The 21444-nt window shown below is 53.7% G+C and overlaps 2 protein-coding genes across 2 annotated transcripts; both read left to right on the forward strand.

Moving 5' to 3' along the window:
• Nucleotides 1-252: 252 nt before the first annotated feature.
• On the forward strand, nucleotides 253-2823 carry ATP5MC1 (ATP synthase membrane subunit c locus 1). The gene is made up of 5 exons (XM_054176739.1): nucleotides 253-371; nucleotides 883-931; nucleotides 1513-1590; nucleotides 1871-2046; nucleotides 2599-2823. Exons 1-5 carry the CDS (start codon nucleotides 268-270, stop codon nucleotides 2711-2713), a joined length of 522 nt encoding a protein of 173 aa, XP_054032714.1. The 5' UTR covers nucleotides 253-267; the 3' UTR covers nucleotides 2714-2823.
• A 1703-nt stretch (nucleotides 2824-4526) lies between these two features.
• Nucleotides 4527-19160, forward strand: UBE2Z (ubiquitin conjugating enzyme E2 Z). Its single transcript, XM_054176985.1, has 7 exons — nucleotides 4527-4911; nucleotides 7303-7375; nucleotides 9616-9803; nucleotides 13272-13383; nucleotides 14604-14716; nucleotides 15396-15486; nucleotides 18665-19160. The coding sequence occupies exons 1-7, from the start codon at nucleotides 4571-4573 to the stop codon at nucleotides 18833-18835; spliced, it is 1089 nt and encodes a 362-aa protein (XP_054032960.1). The 5' UTR covers nucleotides 4527-4570; the 3' UTR covers nucleotides 18836-19160.
• Nucleotides 19161-21444: the final 2284 nt, after the last annotated feature.

Below are 21444 nucleotides of genomic sequence, written 5' to 3' on the forward strand. Positions count from 1 at the left end.
TGATTGTCGCCCCGCCTCTACGGTCACCTCTATGGTGCTGGGAACTGCCCAGAGCGCCCCATGGCTCCCTGGGAGACCGCTACGCCCTCTAGCCAATCAGCAAGCAGGCAGGGGAAATAATCAACCAATGGTAACCCAGATCGCGACACGGCCCTCCTGCCGCGTTGCACTGTCCCGGATGCTGGTAGGAGGGGCTTGCTCAGCCGCAGCCAATAGGGAGCGCGGACGTTGTCCCAGGGTGCAGCGCGCCAAGCGCGGCAGCAGCCAATGAGCGCGGAGGACGCGGGGGGACACGGCAAGGTGAGCGGGGCGGGGGCGCCGCGGTTCTCTCACAGCCGCCACCGCCGCAGCCCAGAGCGGACCTTGCGCAGGTGGGCCCCGCTCCCGGCCCGGCTGCCCCTCTCCGGCTGCCCCTCTCCGGCCACCGTGGTTCACCCGCTGGTAGTGGGGGAGGCTCTGCTGGTCAAGGAGCAGCCCTGAGCCCGGGCGGGCGGTAGGGTCGGTATGCGGCCGTACCGTGCCCTTCGCTGGGAAGTGGTAGCCACGGAGGACGCGACGGGGATCGGCGCCTCCTCTGTCTCCACGCACCTCCCCGGGGTCGGGCGGGCTGAGTTGGGCTTTGGTGGGGGCTTCGAGCGGGTCAGGGAAGGGTAAAATGTGGGGCTGTGAGTTTGCCCTGGGCAGGACCCAAATTGTGGTTAACGGGGGAAGGGCGGGCGGCGGGAGAGCGCGGAGCTGTGTGTGGGGGCGGTGAGGAAAGCCTTCGGGCACAGCTCGGGGACGTGGCTATAGATAGAGGGATTGTGTATCAGTCGTGGGGCGGGGGAATGCTGAGTGGTGGTTACAGAGCTGGGATTTCCAATTCCTTCTGTTTTATAACAGATTAAGCAAAATGCAGGCTCCGTTGGCTCTCCTCAGCTCTCCAGCTCTGGTAAGTCGTCTTTCTTCAGAGAAGTTTAATGATATTTAGTGGGCATAGACAATTGTGGAGCCTCTCTGTGTGATGTTTGGTTGCCCAAAATGCAGTTGAGGTAGGATTGGGGTGGGTTTGCTTTACTGAGGATTTCAGGAGGAGGGGAAACAAGGTGACCTCTGGTGACCGGAGGGTGATTCCTACCATCTTAGTAGGTGTACATTGAACTGCAGGCCCAAGGGCTTCTCCAAAGATAAGTTAACTACCCACAGAGACATTCACTCCTTCCTTTCTTTCAAGGTATGGATTAGGAATACAATGCATAGGATTGTGGTAATGACTGAACAGCTGGAGCAGATGTGACACTCCTTGTGCTGCACTGTGTGGTCTGTGGTGGTATCATCACTCATGGACATGATCCAGCTGGCTAAAATGGGAATACTTTAAGGCACATGCCTTTGCTTTTTAGGCTTGTTTCATTCTTGAGTTGTTTTAAAAACACTCTTTTGTGACTGCTCTTCATAAAATAATTGTGCTTTTCCAAGGATTAGTGTGGACACATCCAGTTCCAGGAGTTAATTGTCTGTGTTTTGCTCCAGCTCCGGTGCTGTTCCAGGGCTCTGGCCAGACCAGTTTCTGTGTCTGTTTTCAGCAGGCCTGAGATCCAGACTGTACAGGTGAGACTCAAACCTGGTAAAGTTGGTTCTGTTCTGCTGTGCTTGCTTGCCTATGGTAGATGGTGCTGCTCCTGTGGTAAAGTAGTAAGTTTGTATCTCAGGAGAGTGGCTCATACAAGGACACAGCTTCTAGCCCACATTTGGGCTGGTTTAATAAGCTTGCCTCATCTTCCTCTGCTTTGAGGTTAAATGTTCTTAATGTTTTACTAAGGAAATAGTTCTATTTATGGTTAAAAATGTTATTTTGGTGCTTTTTTTCCCCCCCTCTTGTATCCCACAGCCAGCTGGTGTTTCCCACCCACAGCTGACCCGCCGTGAGTTCCAAACCAGCGCCGTTTCCAGGGACATTGACACTGCTGCAAAGTTCATTGGTGCTGGAGCTGCCACGGTTGGGGTGGCTGGGTCAGGAGCAGGTATTGGGACGGTGTTTGGCAGCTTGATCATTGGCTATGCCAGGTGAGTAAGGTGCTAGGCTGGCTTGAATAGATTCCCATCTCCCAGCACTGAACTGAATTGATGAGTAGAGCTTTCTCTGTCCAGCTCTACCTGGGGAGTGGGGATCAGCAGGCACAGCATTAACTGGAGCAGTGCTTGGGATATTAAGTGGTTGTTGGAGTCCTTGATTCCTGAACTGTTTGACTCCACTCTGTACTTCTGAACTGTGCAGCTGCTCTGTGGAGCTCTGCTTAGTCCCAGAAGAAATTAAGCACTGGTTGGTAAGCAGGAGCTGCTGTCTGGTACCGCCAAGGCAGGTGAAACTAGCCTTGGGGGTTCAACATGTTTTCATCCCTCAAACCAGGGCTAAAAATCATGGCTTCCTCATTCCAACCAGTGGCTACCTGCCCTAAATCTGGTTTGTGCTCCAGAGTCCATTGCCTGTGTGACATAACCCTGGTTTTCTGTGCTCTAAGCTGTGGTCTGGGGCATTTTCTCACAGTTAATCTTTTTTTTTTCCACCCCCCCCCCTCTTCTCTCTCTGGTTTGTTCCCCTCCTTGTACAACACACAGGAATCCATCTCTCAAGCAGCAGCTCTTCTCCTATGCCATCCTGGGCTTTGCCCTGTCTGAGGCCATGGGTCTCTTCTGTTTGATGGTGGCATTCCTTATCCTCTTTGCTATGTGACAACTTGTGGTCCTGGCTGCGGCATCCATCGCTCTGTCCTCTGCGGTTCAAGTCTGCTTCCATCACAGCCTTCCAGACTGACAATTAAAGAAAAGATTTCTCTAAATAAACTGGTGGCTTTTATTTATTTTTTTTTTTCCTCCCCCTCCCCATTTTTTTTCCCCTCCCCTTTATTTGGTTGAAGTGATGGGGGGGAGATTGGTTGAAGAGAGGAAATCTCCCAGCCGTAGAGCTACCCATTGGTAAAGAAGTGAGATATAAAATGATGTTGGGAGCAGAGGAAAAGTGATGTGAAGTAGGCTAGATAAGAGGAAGTGTCCTTGAACAGCTCCAATCTGTGCAGAGATCCCAACAAGCATGGCCCTAGTCAAGCAAATCCTTCTAGAGGAGCTGCCAAAGTGGTGTTTTTTCCACATGCCCTTACTGAAAAGGCCGTGCCTTTATTCTTCACAGCTGGAAGAGCGTGAGGTGAGTGCCTTAGAAGTGGATTAATGGTGGCATCACTAAGTTAGCAGTGTAAGAACAGAGTTTCCTTTCACAAAGGACTGGTTTCAAGGTCACACTCTTCATTTGCCTCCTCAGTGCATCCCTGTACACAAAGGACCACATCTAAGTTGTGTTTCTTTTCTCCCCTCGACAGTTAATTGCTTCAGCTGTTGTAGAGAGTGGAGGAGAAATGAGATAGGGAGGAGAAATGCTCCAACCTAACCTGAGGTTTGGACCTTGTGGCAAGAGCTGTGCCTTTAAGGAAGGTAGGAAGTGGATCACTGGGGGAGCTTCCCTTGTTATCTGCTTTGGGTAATTGAATTAATGGAGCTAATGTGTGTCCTTAAAGCCTCTGAACAGGGTTGTGATCTCCTTGGGGGTATGAATGGGGTACATGAACTGCTCTGTTTGCTACACCCCACAAGGGGAAGGGGGCTGAGAGTTTGACTCAAAAGCTCTGTTCCTATGAGTTGGAGAAATGCAGCTGTGAAACCAAAAAGAACTTGAAGGAGAGTGGCTGAGCTAGGGAGGGGAAATCCTACTTCTGCAGCCAGGGTGGCTCCTAGGGACAGGCAAGAAACCCTACAACAGCCATACTGTGCTTGGGGAATCTTCCCAGGGTAGGAAGTGGGTGATTGTGTGTCAGACACTCAACGCTTGATACCTTCTCAGGAAAGCAACAGTTTTCTGCCTCTCAGTGAGTTCCATTTACTCTGCCTTGCAGATGTGAAACTGCACAAATAATTTCTTCTGGTGGTGAAGCAAAAGTGACCTTGGAGCTAGAATTGCTCACAGCTGACACAGGGTTACTGCAAACCCTCTGGCAGGTGGTGTAGGGATGAGATCTTTGTGCTACCATCAGAGCTGATGGTTTCCTGTGAGCTGGGGTAGTGGCTTCCACCCCTTCACACTAGTCGGGCGGGGGGTGTTTGGTTTCCTGGGGCTTGGTGGGGTGAAGCTGTGCACCCTGGGCAGGGCTTGAGGCCGAGATCCGGGCTGAAACGCGACCCTGCGCTTGCAGCAGCCGCTTCCAAACAGAGCTTTTTTCCGAACAAAAAAAAAGCCCCAAACTTTCTGCTGCCTCCATCCCCAGGAGACCTCCATCCAGTAGGGGGCGCTCTGCTCCCAGCGGGACGCTCGAGCCCACTATGACGTGTCTCTGAGAGGGGCCGCTCTGGCGTAATTCGGGGAGGGGGGGCAACGACTCTATGGTGTCTGGGGGGAGTTTGCGCCGGGGGTGGGAGGGGGGCGCGGGGGAGGTGTCGCTCTGGCCGCCGCTCGGTGGTGTAGGAGCGCGGCGGAGGCCGCTCTGGCCGGCGGGCTCGTTGGTGCGGAGTCCCGGAAGCGGCGTACCCTGAGGCCGGGCGCGGAATGGCGGAGAGTCCGGCCGCTGAGGAAGCGGCCCCCGCCGCTGTGCTGGCGGCGGCAGCGGCGGCGGCGGGAAGCGGCGGCGGCTCCTCCTCGTCCAGCCCGGGAGGCGGCGCGGGGAGTCCCGGTGTCTTCATCCCCGCCGAGCTGTGGGCGGCGGCGGGTTTCGGCGCTGCGACGCCCGGCGCTGGCGTCGCCCCGGGGAGCGGCGGCGCCCCCATCGCGGCAGCGGCGGCGGCTGCGGGGGCCGCGCTCCTTACGCACTCCGCCTTCTGGGACCCCACGGTCAGCGGGGACTGGGACAGCGAGCGGCCCAGCCCGGCCTGCCTTCTGCGGATCAAACGGTGAGAGCACGGCCCGGGCGCTGCCGGCTGCCGTTAACCGCCTGGGGGGGGGGGGGGGGGTGGCTCCGGTACTCCGTTCTGCTTGGCCTCATGGGGCTTCTCCCGGGCCTAGCCAGCTGGAGACCGGGGAGCCCCCTTCTCCCTGCCCCGGTGTCTGTTGGGGGGGTACTGCCCGGGCTCATAACGCAGCACAGAGGTTTGGTTCGTCCTCGGTACCCCCGAGACGGCAACGGTCCCCTGGGCCTCACCATTTCCTCACCAACGGCAATGGAGACTTAGGTTTGAGTCTGGGGACAGTCCTCGGTCCCTCCCAGCGTCCTGATGCTGTCGTGTGGGCAGACCCCGGACCTCACTGTGCCCTGGGATTCTCCTTGCCCAGGTGCTTGGCTTGCCTGCCCTGGAGCTGTGGACTCCCGTACCACCCATGTAGAGCTGCTTGGCAGCAGAGCTCCTTGCTGCACGGCTCTCATCCTGCCCTTGGGATGGCTGGCTGGAGGGGGGAGCAGGCTTCTCAAATCTCCATCAGTGATCGAGTTCTGATGTTTCTGCCAAACCTGCCTGTAGCCATCCTCCTTTCCTGCCCATGCCCACCCGTTTGGTGGCTCTGACTCTTTCAAGGCTCATCTGGGTTAAAGCTGCCTTGTCATTAGCCTTTGATATTTTGAGCAGTATGAGCTTGTATTGTTAGACCTGCTTGGCACTGTTTCAACAAGTCCTTCCTCTTCCTTTCAGAGCAAGTATCACTGCCTGCCAGGCTCTTGCTCATCCATGTTCTAGGGCTTGTATAATGTCTTGCAAAGATGGCACCAGATATTTGGGCACCTTCCAATCATCCAAAAGCCAACAGTGTTGACTTCATAACAGGAGGCAGGAGAGCAAGGCACTCCTGTTGCTCTCCCTTGTTTCCCACCCTGAAACCTCTCTGAACTCAGGTTGCTTCCCAAGGCAGGCTGATAGAATTGGGGTTGTTCAGCCTGGAAAAGAGAAGGCTGCAGGGAGACCTTCTGGCTGCATTTCAATATCTGGAAGGGACCTGCAGAAAGGCTGGGGAAGGGCTGTTCCCAAGGGCATGTAGTGACAGGACAAGAGGCAGCGGTTTGAAACTGGAGCAGGGCTGGACAGCAGGAGGAAGTTCTTCGTGGTGAGAGTGGGAAAGTACTGGAACAGGTTGCCCAGGGGTGTGGTTGAGGCTCTATCCCTGGAGACATTCAAGATCAGACTCGGTGTGGCCCTCAGCATCTTGATCTAGTTGGAGATGTCCCTGCTGACTGCAGGGGGGTTGGACAAGATGAGCTCTCTTCCAACCCCATGCAATCTGTGAGCTTGTCTTGGCAGTTTGGTGTAGCTCTGATTATGGGAGGGAGGTGTTTTTTTGGTGCTGAAAGGTGCTGTTCAGGTTATCTGTAACCAGCTGTAGGTGATTTGTTGCTTTTCCATTCGTTTAGTCCACATTCCAAAGGAAAGCAGCCCGTTGTGAGCCAGTCTGTGTGTGTAGGTGCAGCCTAACTACTCTTGAACCCACTGATTAAACCTCAATTTGTCAGAGCAGTTAAGTTCTCAAAGGCAGTTTGAGTCATGGTGTGTTTGGAGACAACAACTGGCTGGGGTTGTACAAATAAAGGTCCTGTGAATGGTCTGAGTGTGAAGGAGGAAAGCAGGGGGTGGGCAGGCATCTTTTACACAACAAAACCCACCTGAGGGATCCTTTTAAACAGCTGCCTCCAGGGAAGTTTGTGGTTGGAGTTTGAGCCAATCTGTGGTGAAACTATTGGATGAGGCTTTGAGCAGCCTGGGCTGGTGGGAGGTGTCCCTGCCCATGGCAGGGGCTCAGAGCAGGATGATCTTGAAGGTCCCTTCCAACCCAAACCATTCAGTGAAAATCTGAAGCAGTTAGGATGGGCTTGGTCTGGTGGGTTCATCGAGTGCTGTCTGTGCTCTTGAAATGCCCCCAGTCTCTTGGGGGATAAGTTGAAAGAGGTCAGCCAGGAAACAGTCAGAGGCAAAAGAAAGATGGCTTAGCTCTGTATGAGTTCATGAGTTCACAGAATGGTTTGGCTTGGAAAGGACCTCCAAGATCAGCCAGTTCCAACCCCCCCTGCCATGAGCAAGGACACCTTCCACTAGCTCAGGTTGCTCGAGGCCCCATTTGGCCTGGCCTTGAACACCTCCTGGAAGCGGGGGCATCCACAACCTCCCTGGGCAACCTGTCCCAGTGCCTCCCCACCCTCCCTGCTGAGAAATCCCACCTTACCTCCAGTCTGGATTGATCATTTCCATCTTGAAAGTGCTTCCCTTTGCATCTGTGCAGGGATTTCTCCTCTAGAACCTTCCTTGCTGGAGGGCTGATGAGCCCCAGGGAGATGATGGCTAATTCCTGTTTCCTTTGTTCAGGGATATCATGTCCATTTACAAGGAGCCGCCCCCGGGAATGTTTGTTGTGCCTGATCCCCACGACATGACCAAGGTAAGAGGAGATTTGGAGCTGGTTCCACTTTTCCTGCTTCTCTGGATGTTGCTGCAGATGGCTGCTGTGAGGGTTTGCCCAAGCAGAGCGTTCCCTGCATGTTTGGAGAGGAGTCAGAGGGAGCCTTGCACGAGAGCATAATGAGGCTGCAGTTTGCTTGGTGACATTGAGCTGCCTGTAAAATGGGAGGAGGCTTTTGAGGAAACTGGATCTGAGAGGCTGCCACAGATAAAGCCAAGTCTGCTCTAGTAGCTCTCTGAGCTGGTTGGGTGCTTATCCAGCTCCTTTCACTCTACTTGATACTTCAAAACCATCACTGGAGGAGCAGCTCGAAGAAGAGAGAGCTGCATGGAAAGCTCATCTCCAGCCTGCCTGAGAGGCTCCCCTGTTAACCACAAGCAGTGCTGGGAGTGTCTGCAACCCACCTGTGGAAACTGGGGATGGTTAATTGTTGGCTGCTGGTGGAGATGTGTCCCTGCATCCTAACCCTGCCCCGCTGGGGAGCTGCCCTCTTGGGTTCTTGTCGCTACCAGGTCTGGCCCACGCAGCCTCTGCCACCGCGATGCCTCCAGCAGACCTCCTCCCTAGGTGTGCAGACTTGGCTGTGGCCTCTCCTGGCTCTCAGGGTTCTCCAGGACTGGGAATTTCCCATTATGACAGAATGCAGTGAGCTGGGAGGCAGATGTTGCTCCAGCTGTGCTCTTCCTCTGGTATTCCTTTGCTGCCCTTCCTCCAGCCAATGTCACCTGCTCTGTGCTGTGTCCCCAGAGCTCTGTGTGTGTGGGTGGGAGGTGTCTGCTTTGTTTATTTAACCTCTGCTGCACACTTCTCCACAACCCCCCTGCCAAAGGACTCCCTTAAATGTGAGCTCCTGCCTGATTTAGGGGCCCTGGGTTTTTGGGGGTGGCACTAAAGGGGGAAAGATCTCTGCCACAGGCAACTCCTCGCTGCAGCTCTGTTGGGAGTTCAGCTGGGAGCCTCCCAAGTGCCCAAATGCCCTTCAAGGGGAGGAAGGGTGCAGAGAGCACCAGTGCTGAGGCTTCTGGGGGGGGGGATCCTTACAGGAGGCTGCTCAGATCTCTTGGGGAGTCAACTTCCCTAACAGCCCAAGGGGAATAGATTCCCTGCTCTACCACTGGGCTCTTGGAGGGTAATTAGCATGGAGAGAATGGGATCTTAATTTCAGATCCTGGCAGGGGAGATGGAATGATTGGTTTCAATAAGAGCAAAATCAGCAGGAGGCCATAAAATGAAAGGAATGTTTCAGTTTGGGCAGAAATTCTGATCTCTAAAATTCTTTTTCTTTCTAAAATTAGATTTGATTTTAATTTTGTTCATATTTGAACTCTGACTTCAGAGAAGTTTGGGTTGGGGTTTTGTTTTGGGGGGGGGGGGGGGGGTGCAGAGGAAGGGTTTGTTGTTTTGGTTTTTGAGCAGAGCCCACCAGCTGAATTGTGATTCAGCCCGGTTTGGACTGTGGTAGAGCTAGATGGGAGGCAGCTGTTGTGGACTCTGGCCAAACCTTGATGTTGGAAACCTGCTTTGCACATTGAGTGTGGCAGAGGGGAGGGGGGAGAGAGACGTGGGGAAGGGAGAGAGAGAGGGAGAGATGGGGAAGGGGGAGGAATATGGGGAGGGGGAAGGGGGGAGGAATATGAGGGGAAGGGGGGAGGAATATGGGGGGAAGGGGGGAGGAATATGGGGGGAAGGGAGGAGGAATATGGGGGGAAGGGGGAGAAGTATGGGGGGAGGGGGGAGAAGTATGGGGGGAGGGGGGAGAAGTATGGGGGGAGGGGGGAAGAAGTATGGGGGGAAGGGAGGGAGAAGTATGGGGAGAGATGGGGAGAAGTATGGGGAGGGGAGGGAGGTGTGGGGAAGGGAAAGGGGAGAAATATGGGGAAGGGAGGGAGAGGGAGATGTGGGGAAGGAGAGGAATGGGGAAGGGAGAAAGAAATATTCAGAGGGGAGAAAAACAAGCAGCGTTCGGGGGGGGGGGGGAGAGAAATGTGCAGCAGCAGCTCTGCCTGAAGAAGGGAGGAGGAGGAGGAGGATGGGGAGGGTTGAGCATGACCTGCACATGGTGTGTGTGTGTGCGCGCTTGGGGAGGACGCTGCCTCTGGCTGCTGCCTGGGTGGAGGTTTCCTTGCCTCGGGGCTGGCTCTGTGGAGGACTGGGGGGAGGGGGGAGGGGGGTGCCGCGGAGTCTCGAAGTGGTGCGCAGGATGGGCTTTTGTTTTGCAGATTCATGCATTGATCACAGGCCCATTTGACACGCCTTATGAAGGGGGTTTCTTCTTGTTCCTGTTTCGCTGTCCTCCAGATTATCCCATCCACCCACCCAGGGTCAAACTGATGACAACGGGAAATAACACAGTGAGGTTTAACCCCAACTTCTACCGCAATGGGAAAGTCTGCCTGAGTATCCTAGGGTAAGCAGGAGGCCTTGGCTCTTTTGATGGGGGAAGGCAACAAAAGATCAAGGAGGTGGCTGCAGGCTGTGTGCTGCCTCCTGCATCCTTCTCAGTGCTTGGTGCCCTCATCGTGCCCGCCCCCACCCTGCCCCTCAGATGTGCTTGGATGCACCTTGATGCTTCTGGGAAGTTGTGTGTGGAGTCAGGGTCATAAAGCAGAACCAATTCCTCTGCTGAAGTTGAGTCTTTGGAAGCAGCTGAGAAGAGAGCAGGGGGAGCACAGGTTGGAAGCAGCTGAGAAGAGAGCAGGGGGAGCACAGGTTGGAAGCAGCAAAGAGAGCAGGGAGTAGAACCCAGGAGGTTCCACCTCAACATCAGGAGGCTCTTCTGTATGGTGAGGCTGCTGGAGCCCTGGAGCAGGCTGCACAGAGAGGTTTTGGAGTCTTCCACTCTGGAGACATTCAAAAGCCACCTGGATGTGTTTCTGTGTGACCTGCTCTAGGTGATCCTGCTTGGGTCAGACTGGATGACCTCTGGAGGTCCCTTCCAACCCCTTAACATTCTGTGATTCTGTGTAGCACAAACTTGTCTCTGAAAGCACCTGAGAGCAGAGCAGGAGGAAGCACAAAGCTCAGTAGGTGCTGCCACTATCACACAATTGTTTCAGCTGGAAAAGTCCTCCCAAGATCATCCAGTCCAACCAGCAGCCCAGCACCCCCACGGCCACTACTAAACCATGGCCCCAGGTGCCATGGCCACACATTTTTTTGAACACCTTCACACATGGGGACTCCACCACCTCCCTGGGCAGCCTCTTCCAAAGCCTGACCACTCTTGCAGGGAAGAAATTGTTCCTGATACCCAATCTAACCCTCCCCTGGCACACTCTTCTCCTGCTGCCATTTGTCTCCTACTTCCCCTTCCAAAGCCTGTGACCAAGCACTTTGCTGCTTCTGCTGTTGTGCTTTGCAGCCTGATCCTTAAATGTTATTTCAATGTAGGCTTTTGTGGTTTTAATTTCCTCTCTCTGTGTGGAGCTTGCAAAAGAAATACATCAAAATGAAAAGCCACTAAGAACTTCCTTGAGAGAGCCATTTGGCTGCTCTGGGCTTCCACCTCCGTGTATTAAGTGGGACTGAGCAGTGGGTGTAATGATTTACAAGTGCTGCTCCTGTGCTGCCTGTTCAAACAGGCTCCACTGCTCCAAATGTTGCTTCTCCTCCTGCTTGAGGTCAACATGGGAAAGTCCTGCTTGGCTGAACAGCTCTCATGGTACCCTGGCTGTGGTGGGACAGCCTCAGCTGTGACAGTTTCAGCTGCCAGGAAAGAAAGGTTTTGGCTGGGCCTCTGGGCTGGGGCCATGGGGGTGTTAGTAGGTGGTTCCTTCTGCTGCAGGGGGGTAGGAACAGCAGCAGGCAGGTGAGGAAGGGGCAGTGATAGCTTGAATTGTTCCATGGAGTTGTTCAAGCAAGCAGGAGTCCGAGCACTGATGTGGTGGGGTGGTTTCAGGAGTGCTGTGCCTGTGCTGCTTGTACCAATGCTGCTCCAAGCAGCTGATTCCAGCAGTGCTGTGCCTGTGCTGCTTACACCAATGCTGCTCCAAGCAGCTGATTCCAGCAGTGCTGTGCCTGTGCTGCTTACACCAATGCTGCTCCAAGCAGCTGATACCAGCAGTGCTGTGCCTGTGCTGCTTACACCAATGCTGCTCCAAGCAGCTGATTCCAGCAGTGCTGTGCCTGTGCTGCTTACACCAATGCTGCTCCAAGCAGCTGATTCCAGCAGTGCTGTGCCTGTGCTGCTTACACCAATGCTGCTCCAAGCAGCTGATACCAGCAGCACTCTGCCTGTGCTGCTTACACCAACGTTGCTCCAAGGAGTTGATACCAGCAGCACTGTGCCTGTGCTACTTACACCAATGCTGCTCCAAGCAGCTGATACCAGCAGCACTCTGCCTGTGCTACTTACACCAATGCTGCTCCAAGGAGTTGATACCAGCAGCACTGTGCCTGTGCTACTTACACCAATGCTGCTCCAAGCAGCTGATACCAGCAGCACTCTGCCTGTGCTACTTACACCAATGCTGCTCCAAGGAGTTGATACCAGCAGCACTGTGCCTGTGCTACTTACACCAATGCTGCTCCAAGGAGTTGATACCAGAAGCACTGTGCCTGTGCTGCTTACACCAATGCTGCTCCAAGGAGTTGATACCAGCAGCACTCTGCCTGTGCTACTTACACCAATGCTGCTCCAAGCAGCTGATTCCAGCAGTGCTGTGCCTGTGCTGCTTACACCAATGCTGCTCCAAGCAGCTGATGCTCATCAGCTGCTAGGTGCTGGTTTAGGCCTGGCAGAGAGATTCAGTGTGCTGGGAAGCATCTTCCTTGGCACCAGAGCCTTCCTGGTCCAGTGAGCTGGATGCTGATGCCTGCAGAGCGCTGGGGTGTGCAGGGCATGTCCGTGTCTCAGGGGTCTGAGTGCCCAGCAGCTCCCACACCAGCTGCCTTCTTGCTCCTGCAGTTGCAGCCCCATCAGGGCAGCTGAATTATTGAAGAGGGAAGAAAGAGCCTCAGCCTTAGCAGAGATGGGGAAGACAGAGGGAGCTGCCAGGGGAAGGGTTTAGCAGGAGTATATGTGGGTCAGCACATCCTTGCTCAGCTCACAGGGAGGCAGGGCTGTATCTGGAGCTAGGATATTAAAGGCAAGCAGCACAAACAGCTTCTTTTTTTCCCTGCTTCTTGCTGGTTCTGTGCAAGGGTTGTTGGGGTTTTGTTGCTCTGTGTGTATGAAGTGGGCAACTTGTTCACACAGGTTGCATCAGGTTGGAAGGGACCCCTCCAAGGGCATCTTGTTTAACCCCCCTTGCACTCAGCAGGGACACCTCCCAGCTAGATCAGGCTGCCCAGAGCCACTTCCAGTTGGATCTTGAATGCCTCCAGGGCTGGGGGCTCCAACCACATCCCTGGGCAGCCTGTTCCAGTGTTTTACCACTGTGGCAGAGCATCCCTTGGTGCTTTCAGGGGCAGTCCTTGTGCTGAGTGGCTGCAGCAGCAGCAGCAGCAATCTGAAAACCAGCTTTCAGTTCCTGAGAGCTGTTGGGGCTTGACTTCTGGTAGTCCTGGCAGCTTGTGTAGCTCCAGGCTGCAGCGTGAGGAGGTAACCACAGCTTTAAAGTTGCCTGCAAACACTCAGCAGTGTTATTTTCCCCCTCAGCTGACGTGTGATGCTCTGTGTTGTTTCCCAGCCTCTTTTGTGTTACTCAAGCGCTCCTTCGGTGGAGAGAATAGAGAATAGATGACTTTGACCTTGGGAACTTCCTCGGTGTCCAGTGCTTTTTGTATCTGCAGCAGCTGTTTCTCTTCCTGTCTGGTTTCTGTGAGGTGGAGTTGTGCTTTCCCAGGCTTCCTGAGCTGTGGTGGTTGGAGGGATGGTGCTCACCCAAGCAGTCCTGTGGTGTTTATTTGATGCTTTTCTGTTTCGATGCCTCAGCACCTGGACCGGGCCTGCATGGAGCCCAGCACAGAGTATCTCTTCAGTCCTCATCTCCATCCAGTCCCTGATGACTGAGAACCCCTATCACAATGAACCTGGCTTTGAGCAGGTGAGACCTTGGCATGGCTCAGCTCTGCTTCTGCAGCTCTTTGTCTCTTGCTCCTCCTGGCATAGCCCACGGAATTGGTTTTGGTTGGAAAAGACTTTTCCAGGATCATCCAGGCCAACCTGCCAAGGCTGCTGCTAAACCATGGCCCTCAGCACCACATCTCTGCCTCTTTGAAACACCTTCAGGGATGGGGATTCAACCACTTCCCTGGGCAGCCTGTTCCAGTCTTTGGGAACCTTTTGAGTGAAGACATTTGTTCTGATGTCCAACCTAACCCTCCCCTGGTGCACCTCGAGGCCATTTCCTCCTGTCACTTGTTACCAGTGAGAAGAGACCAAGCCCCATCTCACTCCCACCTCCTTTCAGGGAGTTGTAGAGAGCAATGAGGTCTCCCCTCAACCTCTTTTTCTCCAGACTAAACAACCCCAGTTCCTTCAGCTGCTCCTCACTGTGGGAGTGGGGACAAAAGTAGGTTGTGTCACTTGACTCTTTTCCAGCTTGCTCTGCCTCTAGTCAGAGCTTGAGAGGGAGTCAGAAGCCAGCTCTGAGCTGAGTTCAGGTGTGTGTAAGGTAACACAATCACAGAATGGTTTGGGCTGGAAAGGACCTTAAAGATCATCCAGTTCCAACCCCCTGCCATGGGCAGGGACACCTCCCTTACACCCTTACACATCAGGTTCCTCAAGGCCTCATCCAGCCTGGCCTTGAACACCTCCAGCGAGGGGACATCCCCAGCCTTCCTGGGCAACCTATTTCTGTGTCTCCCCACTCTCACTGGAAGGGATTTCTTGCTCATGTCCAGCCTAAATCTCCCCTCCTCAAGCTGAAAGACCTCAGGCCATTGTGAAGTCCCATCCCTGTCACATCTGCATGCAAGGCACAGGAGACGGAATGGCTCTTCAGGAGTCATGCAAGACAGACATGAAATCATCTCCCTGGGCTGTGTTGTCACCCAGGAGCCCAACTGCTCAGCTTTTCCTGGCCTTCAGCATCTCAGGGAGAGGCAGGCTTGTGAGCTAACCTTGAGCAGCTGACCTGTGTGAGTCCAAAGCCCTGGAGATGTGAAACCTTCTCAGCGGCAGTGTAAATCAGCTCAGTGTACCCAGAGCTGACCAAAGCCACGGTGGCTTCATGCACCAGTGAAATTCATCAGGCCCAGGAGGAAGAGGTGAAGAGCCACTGCAGTCATGTGGACTCAGTGGCCCAAATTCTCTTTCCAGGAGAGGCACCCTGGGGACAGCAAGAACTACAACGAGTGCATTCGGCACGAGACCATCCGAGTAGCGGTGTGTGACATGCTGGAAGGGAAGTGTCCCTGTCCTGAGCCATTGAGGTATGGAAAACAGGCATGGGGGGGAAGCATCAGAAAGCAGGGAGCATAAAAAAGAAGGGGTGTGGAGGGAGGAGAATCTTCTCTGCCTGCTGTTCCTGAGCTCCTGGTGCGGCCAAGGGTCGTTTTGTGTCCCCTGAAGCGGGTGGCTGCATCTGCGTGGTGCCCAGGAGCTGTGCCCTGGCAGAGGCTGTGTGGATGTGCACAATGGCTGCATCCTCCAGCTTGTGTCTCAGAATAAATGTTCCTTGTCCTCTGGGGGGCAAAAAAAACCCCCAAGCTCTTGGAGGGAGGGGCCCCAGCTGTTGTGGAAGCAGTGTGCAGCAGCTCTTCAGCTGCAGTGATGCTGGAGCTCGTTTTGCTCTGTGTCTTCCCTTGCTGTCCCCTCTTAGTTGTTTAGGTCACCCTCTGTGGGTGTCCTTAAACTGGAGTTCATAGACACACAGAATGGTTTGGTTTGGAAGGCAACTTGAAGATCATCCAGTTCCAGCCCCCCCTGCCATGGGCTCCCACTAGATCAGGTTGCTCAAGGCCTCATCCAGCCTGGCCTTGAACACCTTCAGGGAGGGAGCATCCACAGCCTCCCTGGGCAAACCTGGTCAGTGGGAGGAGGTGACCCTGGGTGGTGTGAGACTTGTGGCACTCATTTGGTGGTGACTGTTTGCTCTCTCCTTGTGTTCAGGGGTGTGATGGAGAAATCCTTCATGGAATACTACGACTTCTATGAGGGGGTGTGTAAAGAGAGACTTTATCTACAAGGACAGACCATGCAGGTGGGTGGCAGAGAACCTTCTTGTCTAGATGAGGGCATGTGCTTAGTGACAGTGTGCAGCACTTAGAGGTACATGAAGTGGACCTGGATTCATGGATTCAAAGAATGGATTGGGTTGGCAAAGACCTCTAAGGTTAAATCCAACCATCAACTTAATGCCACCATGGCCCCCAAGCCATGGCCCCAAGTGCCATGGCCACACCTTTCTTGAACACCTCCAGGGATGGTGACTCCACCACCTCCCTGGGCAGCCTGTGCCAATCCCTGACCACTCTTGCAGGAAAGAAAAATGTTCCTAATCTTCAACCTAAGCCTCCCCTGGCACAGTTTCAAGACATTTCCTCTTGTCCTATCACCTAGGGAGAAGAGCACAGCCCCCACCTCACTCCTACCTCCTTCCAGGGAGCTGTAGAGAGCATTGAAGTCTCCCCTCAGCCTCCTCCAGGCTGAACTCCCCCAGTTCTCTCAACTGCTCCTCAGCATCCCTGTTCTCCAGACCCCTCACCAGCTTCATTGCCCTTTTCTGGACCTGCTAAATGTCCTTGGAGTGAAGGGTCCAAAACTGAACCCAGGATTCAATGTGTGGCTTCAGCACAGGGGCATCATCAGTGCCTGGCTCCTTGCTGTGTCACATGAGGTTGAAAGGAGCTGAGTCAAAAGTTCCTGGGGGAGGATGGGATTGAGGGAGCAGTGACAATACAGCAGACACATCCAGGAGCTTGTTTCTGGGGGAGAGCAGACTTGAAAGAATAGATTACCAAGCTGTTTGCATGGGAACAGATGTTTCTTCCTCCCACCTCAGCCACCTCTTGTCTGACTCATTGAGAAATTCCACTGCTGAGAAAAGCTGGAGGTGGTTGATTTAATGATCCTTGTGTCTCTGAGGCCTTTTTCTCCTGCCTGTGTCATTCATAAACTGATGGCATTCCCAAAGCTGGAGACTTGGTATCTGGAGTGAGAGATTCCCATAAGGAAGATCTGTGCCTGACTTCCAGCTGCAGGGAGGGCAGGACTGAGGGCTCTCTAGTGAAGTTTGGTGGCATTAGAGGATGGGCAGTTGTGGCCCACTCCTTTCTCCTCCCAGGAGCCAGGGCTCAGTTGCTTTCTGCAGGGTTTGTGAAGGTCCCTGGGGTGTGCTGAGTTCCCAGAGGCAGGGGCTTGCTCTGCTTGGCTTTCTGCTCACTTGTGCAGGAGGCATGAGCACAGGTGCTGGAGACCTGGGGGCTTGTTCTCATCATCCTCTTTAAAATGAGGTCACTCCAGGCTCAGTATCAGTGGAGTGTTTGCCAGGTGTGCTGCCTTGTTGACTCCAGGGCCACATGGTGGCTTCTACCAAAGATTCAGAGACTCACAGAACAGTTCTGGGTTGGAAAGGAGATGAAAGCTCATACAGTTCCAACCCCCTGCCATGGGCAGGGACATCTCCCACCAGCCCAGCTTGGTCAAGGCCTCATCCAGCCTGGCCTTGAACACCTCTGGGGAGGGGACATCCACAGCCTCCCTGGGCAACCTGTGCCAGTGCCTCCCCACCCTCACTGGAAAGAATTTCTTCCTAATCTCCAGCCTCAATCTGCCTTCCTCAAGCTTCAATCTGTTCCCTCTCATCCTATCACTACAAGCCCTGGTAAAAAATCCCTTCCCAGCTTTCTTGTAGCCCCCTTTCAGGTACTGGAAAGCCTCTTTTGGGTGCTGAAACCAGACAGGGCAGTGTAAACTCCACCACCACCTCACAGAGCCCTGGCAATGTGTCTTCAACCTGGGATGGGGATAAAAGCAGCAAATACTAAATAGCCTCCACTCTTTCTGCCTCTGGCTTGGTTGCATCTCAGGTGATGTAAATGGTTTGATTTAAATCTTGATTTAAAGTGGTGACAGTGACAGTTTCAGTGGGACAAACTCTGGTGGTCAAGTCTTTGGCCTCTGGGTTTTGCAGACTTTCCACTTGTAATCTTTCTTCTGCTTCCCAGCTGTAGTCCTGAGACCAACTCTTGGCCAATGGTTTTACTTCCTCAAGGCTGGCAGTAGAAATCCAACCCCATGTCTGCTTGGCCTTTCATCTGCTTTAGAAGTTGGCTTGGGTTTGCCAGAGCCTCCAAAGAGAAATTCTCCTCAGTCTTCACCCTCTGCCCCCACAGGGGGAAGGAAGCTAAGAGCCTTCTCCACCATGAGGTGGGAATTAACCCTGAAGTCTTTGCCCATTTGTTGCCCATCTGCTGTGCAGCTTTTGCCTTTCTGCCTCTTGCCAGGAGGGAGAATGAGCTTCTGGGCAGAGTCCAACAGGATGGCATTCAACAAGTCCAAGTGCTGGGTGCTGCACTTTGGTCACAACAACCCCAGGCAGTGCTACAGGGTGGGGGCAGAGTGGCTGAGAGCAGCCAGGCAGAGAGGTTCCTGGGGGCACTGGTGGACAGCAGCAGAACATGAGCCAGCAGTGTGCCCAGGTGGCCAAGAAGGCCAAGGGCATCCTGGCCTGCATCAGGAACAGTGTGGCCAGCAGGAGCAAGGAAGTCATTGTGCCCTGTACTCAGCAGTGGTCAGGCCACACCTTGAGTCCTGTGTCCAGTTCTGGACCTCTCAATTTAAGAAGGACATTGAGAGACTTGAAGGTGTCCAGAGAAGGGCAACAAAGCTGGGGAGGGGTCTGGAGCACAGCCCTGGGAGGAGAGGCTGAGGGAGCTGGGGTTGCTTAGCCTGCAGAAGAGGAGGCTCAGGGGAGACCTTCTTGCTCTCTCCAACTCCCTGAAGGGAGGTTGGAGCCAGCTGGGGGTTGGTCTCTTCTCCCAGGCAAGCAGCACCAGAACAAGAGGACACAGTCTCAAGCTGTGCCAGGGGTGGTTTAGGCTGAAGGTGAGGAGAAAGTTCTTCCCAGAGGGAGTTGTTGGCCATTGGAATGTGCTGCCCAGGGAGGTGCTGGAGTCTCCATCCCTGGAGGTGTTCAAAAAGGGATGGGATGTGGCACTTGGTGCCATGATCATGAGGTCTGTGGTGCCAGGTTGGACTCGATGATCTTTGAGGTCTCTTCCAACCTTGGTGATACTGATACTGTGATACTTGGTGCCATGGATTAGTAGTAGTAGTGAGGTGCTGGGTGACAGGTTGCACTTGATGATCTCTGAGGTCTTTTCCAACCTGATGGCTTCTCTGTGGGAACTGAAGGCCTCTCCCTGCTTGTCTTGCAGGATCCCTTTGGTGAGAAGCGAGGCCACTTCGACTACCAGTCCCTATTAGTGCGCTTGCAAGGGATTCGGCAGAAGGTGCAAGAGAAACACCAGCAGGAGAACACAGAAATAGACTCTGAGAGCAGCTCCTCTGAGACAGAGACAGACACTCAAGGTTGCTCTAAAGCTTAGAAGCCACATTCACGAGTGGGAGAGGCCAAGCCGTGGGGGGAATCTTCTGTCTTCACGCTCTAGAGTACCCCTGACAGACTCAACAACCAAACCAATGCCCAGAGTGGAGGAAACTGGCAGGGTTCTCTTCTGTCTCCTTGTGCTGCTCTGGTGGATGATGCTGAATGAGAAGACTTCCTGCTAGACAAAAAGCCAAGCTTGTGACAGTCTACTCTTCAAAAGGTACTTCCTATGCTAGACCAGCTGGAGCATGTGGCATCAGGTTATGTTTTGGAAACACCAACGCTGGTTGTTGTCCTTTTGGTTTGTTTCATTTTGATTTTGGGGGGGGGGGAGGGTTTGTTTTGGTTTGTTTTGTTGGGTTTTACCTTTTTTTTTTTTGTTGGTTATTTTACCACCCCCCCCCCCCCCCCCCCCTCCATTTGATTAAAGAATGAGATCCAGCCTGAGAATCCTCTTGACAGCTTTTCTGTTCCCAAGTCAGTGGGAGCCCTTCCCTGGGGCCTGCGCTGAACGTGGAGCTGTGGGAGAGCTTTGAGGGGTCCCAGGGTATGGCAGAACCTAGTGTGTGTGTGTGTGTTGTGTGTGCCCCAGTGTGGGTTGGGAGAGATGGAGCCTCTCTGTGGAGCCCACCTACCCTGATGGCTTTCTTCTAGACACTGTTCTAGACAGACCAAAGAGAAAAGGGCAGTGGTGGAATCTGGGCTCCTTTCTTGAAAGCTTTACTCGAGCCCTGGGGGACTTTGGCTTGCTGAGACTTTGGGTGCAAAGGGGCAGATGAAAGAAGTGGAGAGGGCAGGAAAAGCCCTCAGTTGACTGCAGGTTTCTTCATCTTGGTGTTGTGGGGGAAGGGAGGGACCAGGAAATCATCAGTCAGAGATGGGGGAAGGACCTAAATTCAGCCTACCTTGTGTGTTAGCTTTATTTTTTCCAGTGTTGATTTGAATTTAGCATCCTGGCAATGCTTTATCCTGGCTGCTCTGAACAGAGCTGCTTTGGTCCCTGAAGTACTTTCTGCTCTCCACCTGTTTTGGGTGTTTCTTTTTTTAATTCAATGTAACAGTTTGAGAGTTTTCCTTCCTCCTTCCTCCCTCCTCCCTCCCCACCTCGACCTTGCTCCAGCAAACTGAACCACTAGAGAGGAAGGAGCAGCTCCTAGCTATAAGGCTCTTTTCTGGGTGAAGATCTCCAGAGGTGAACATCTTGGGAGTGACAAAATTCCTTTGCCAAACTTGGCTGAGCCAGGAGCAGGAGGAAAGTTGAACAGTTCAGAGCTGCTTTTGGACTGGGGAAACTGTGAGCAGAGGTGAGGTGCCTGCTGGCTGCCAGTGCCATTGTCTCCAAGATGTGTTTGGGGTGGAACTTGGGGTGGAAGGTGACATGGCCAGGTCCCTGAGCCTGGTGCTGATTGCTTGGAGCAGTAGAGATTTTGGTGGATAAAAAGCTTCCTCCCCTTTATTTTTTTCAATGATTCTTTTGGAGGGGAGCTTGGAGGAGAAAGCTAAGCACAAAGTTGCACATTTACCCTGGACCCCTCTCCCAGTTGCCTTTTCAACATCTTCCCACCTGCTTAACCCAGTTGCAGGCTCCTTGATGGCGGTGAGAGAGCTTCCAGTGGTTCTCTTTGTTCTGAAAGCAGGGGGCAGAAGCCCCCTGCTGTGCCCTGCGGGGGAAGGCAATGCCCTCCGTGTGCCGCTGGATTCTTTTCAGCCTCTCTGAGGAAGATCAGCTCTTGCAGAACTCCAGGAGCCTGCAGCTTCAGCAGCTCTGTGAAGCTGGAAGGTGGAAATGGTGCTGAATTTCAGGTGCCATTTAACGGCCTGGGGACCTCGGGGTTTTTTTTTTGGTGTTCCCCTTGAGCAAGCAAACTCCCTTGGCTTTGATTTAGACTTCGACTTCAACCCTGTCTTCCCCTCCAGGGAAAGCTGAACTTCCACAGGACTCACCCACAGCAGATGAGAGCAAACAAAGCAGTGTTCACCTCCAAACGAGGTCTTGGGGAGGCAGTGTGTGTGTGTCTGTGTGTGTGTGTGGGGAAGTCGTTGAGCTGTGTGCTCACCTGCCCCCCACCCCTTTCCATCCCATCGTGAAAACATCACATTGGTTTTGGTTGGTTGGTTCTTTTTTTGTTGTTTTGGGTTGTTTCCCCCCTCCCCCCCCCCCCCCAACCCCCATCCAGTAGCATCGTGGGGTAGAGCTGTGTGGCTCTGCCGCCTTCCCAAGGCAGAGCTGGTTCTGCAGTCTTGTTTGTGATGCATGTGGTGTTCCCCTCCTCCCCTCCTTCCTCCCCACCCACCGAGAACAACGGAACAGGACAATGCCTTATTGTGGACACTACTCCCAGCACTTCGCATGTGGCTGCAACAGAGAAGTTCGTCGTTTTCCAGCTCTCAAGTGGCGTCCCCTCCTTCCCCTCCCCCCTGTCTGAATGTCTCCCCTTTCAAAGTGACAATCCTCAGCTGACTGCTCTAGGCAGAGAGAGAGAGAGAGATGTTTTAGCAACGGATTCTTAAACCTGACTGAGTTGAGAGAGAAACAAACAAGCAAGCAAATGATATATATATATGCACAAGAGTCACTCTAAGATACTTTGTTTATATACTTATTGT

This window comes from Dryobates pubescens, chromosome 36, assembly GCF_014839835.1.
Source record: "Dryobates pubescens isolate bDryPub1 chromosome 36, bDryPub1.pri, whole genome shotgun sequence".
Classification (NCBI taxonomy): Eukaryota; Metazoa; Chordata; class Aves; order Piciformes; family Picidae; genus Dryobates; species Dryobates pubescens.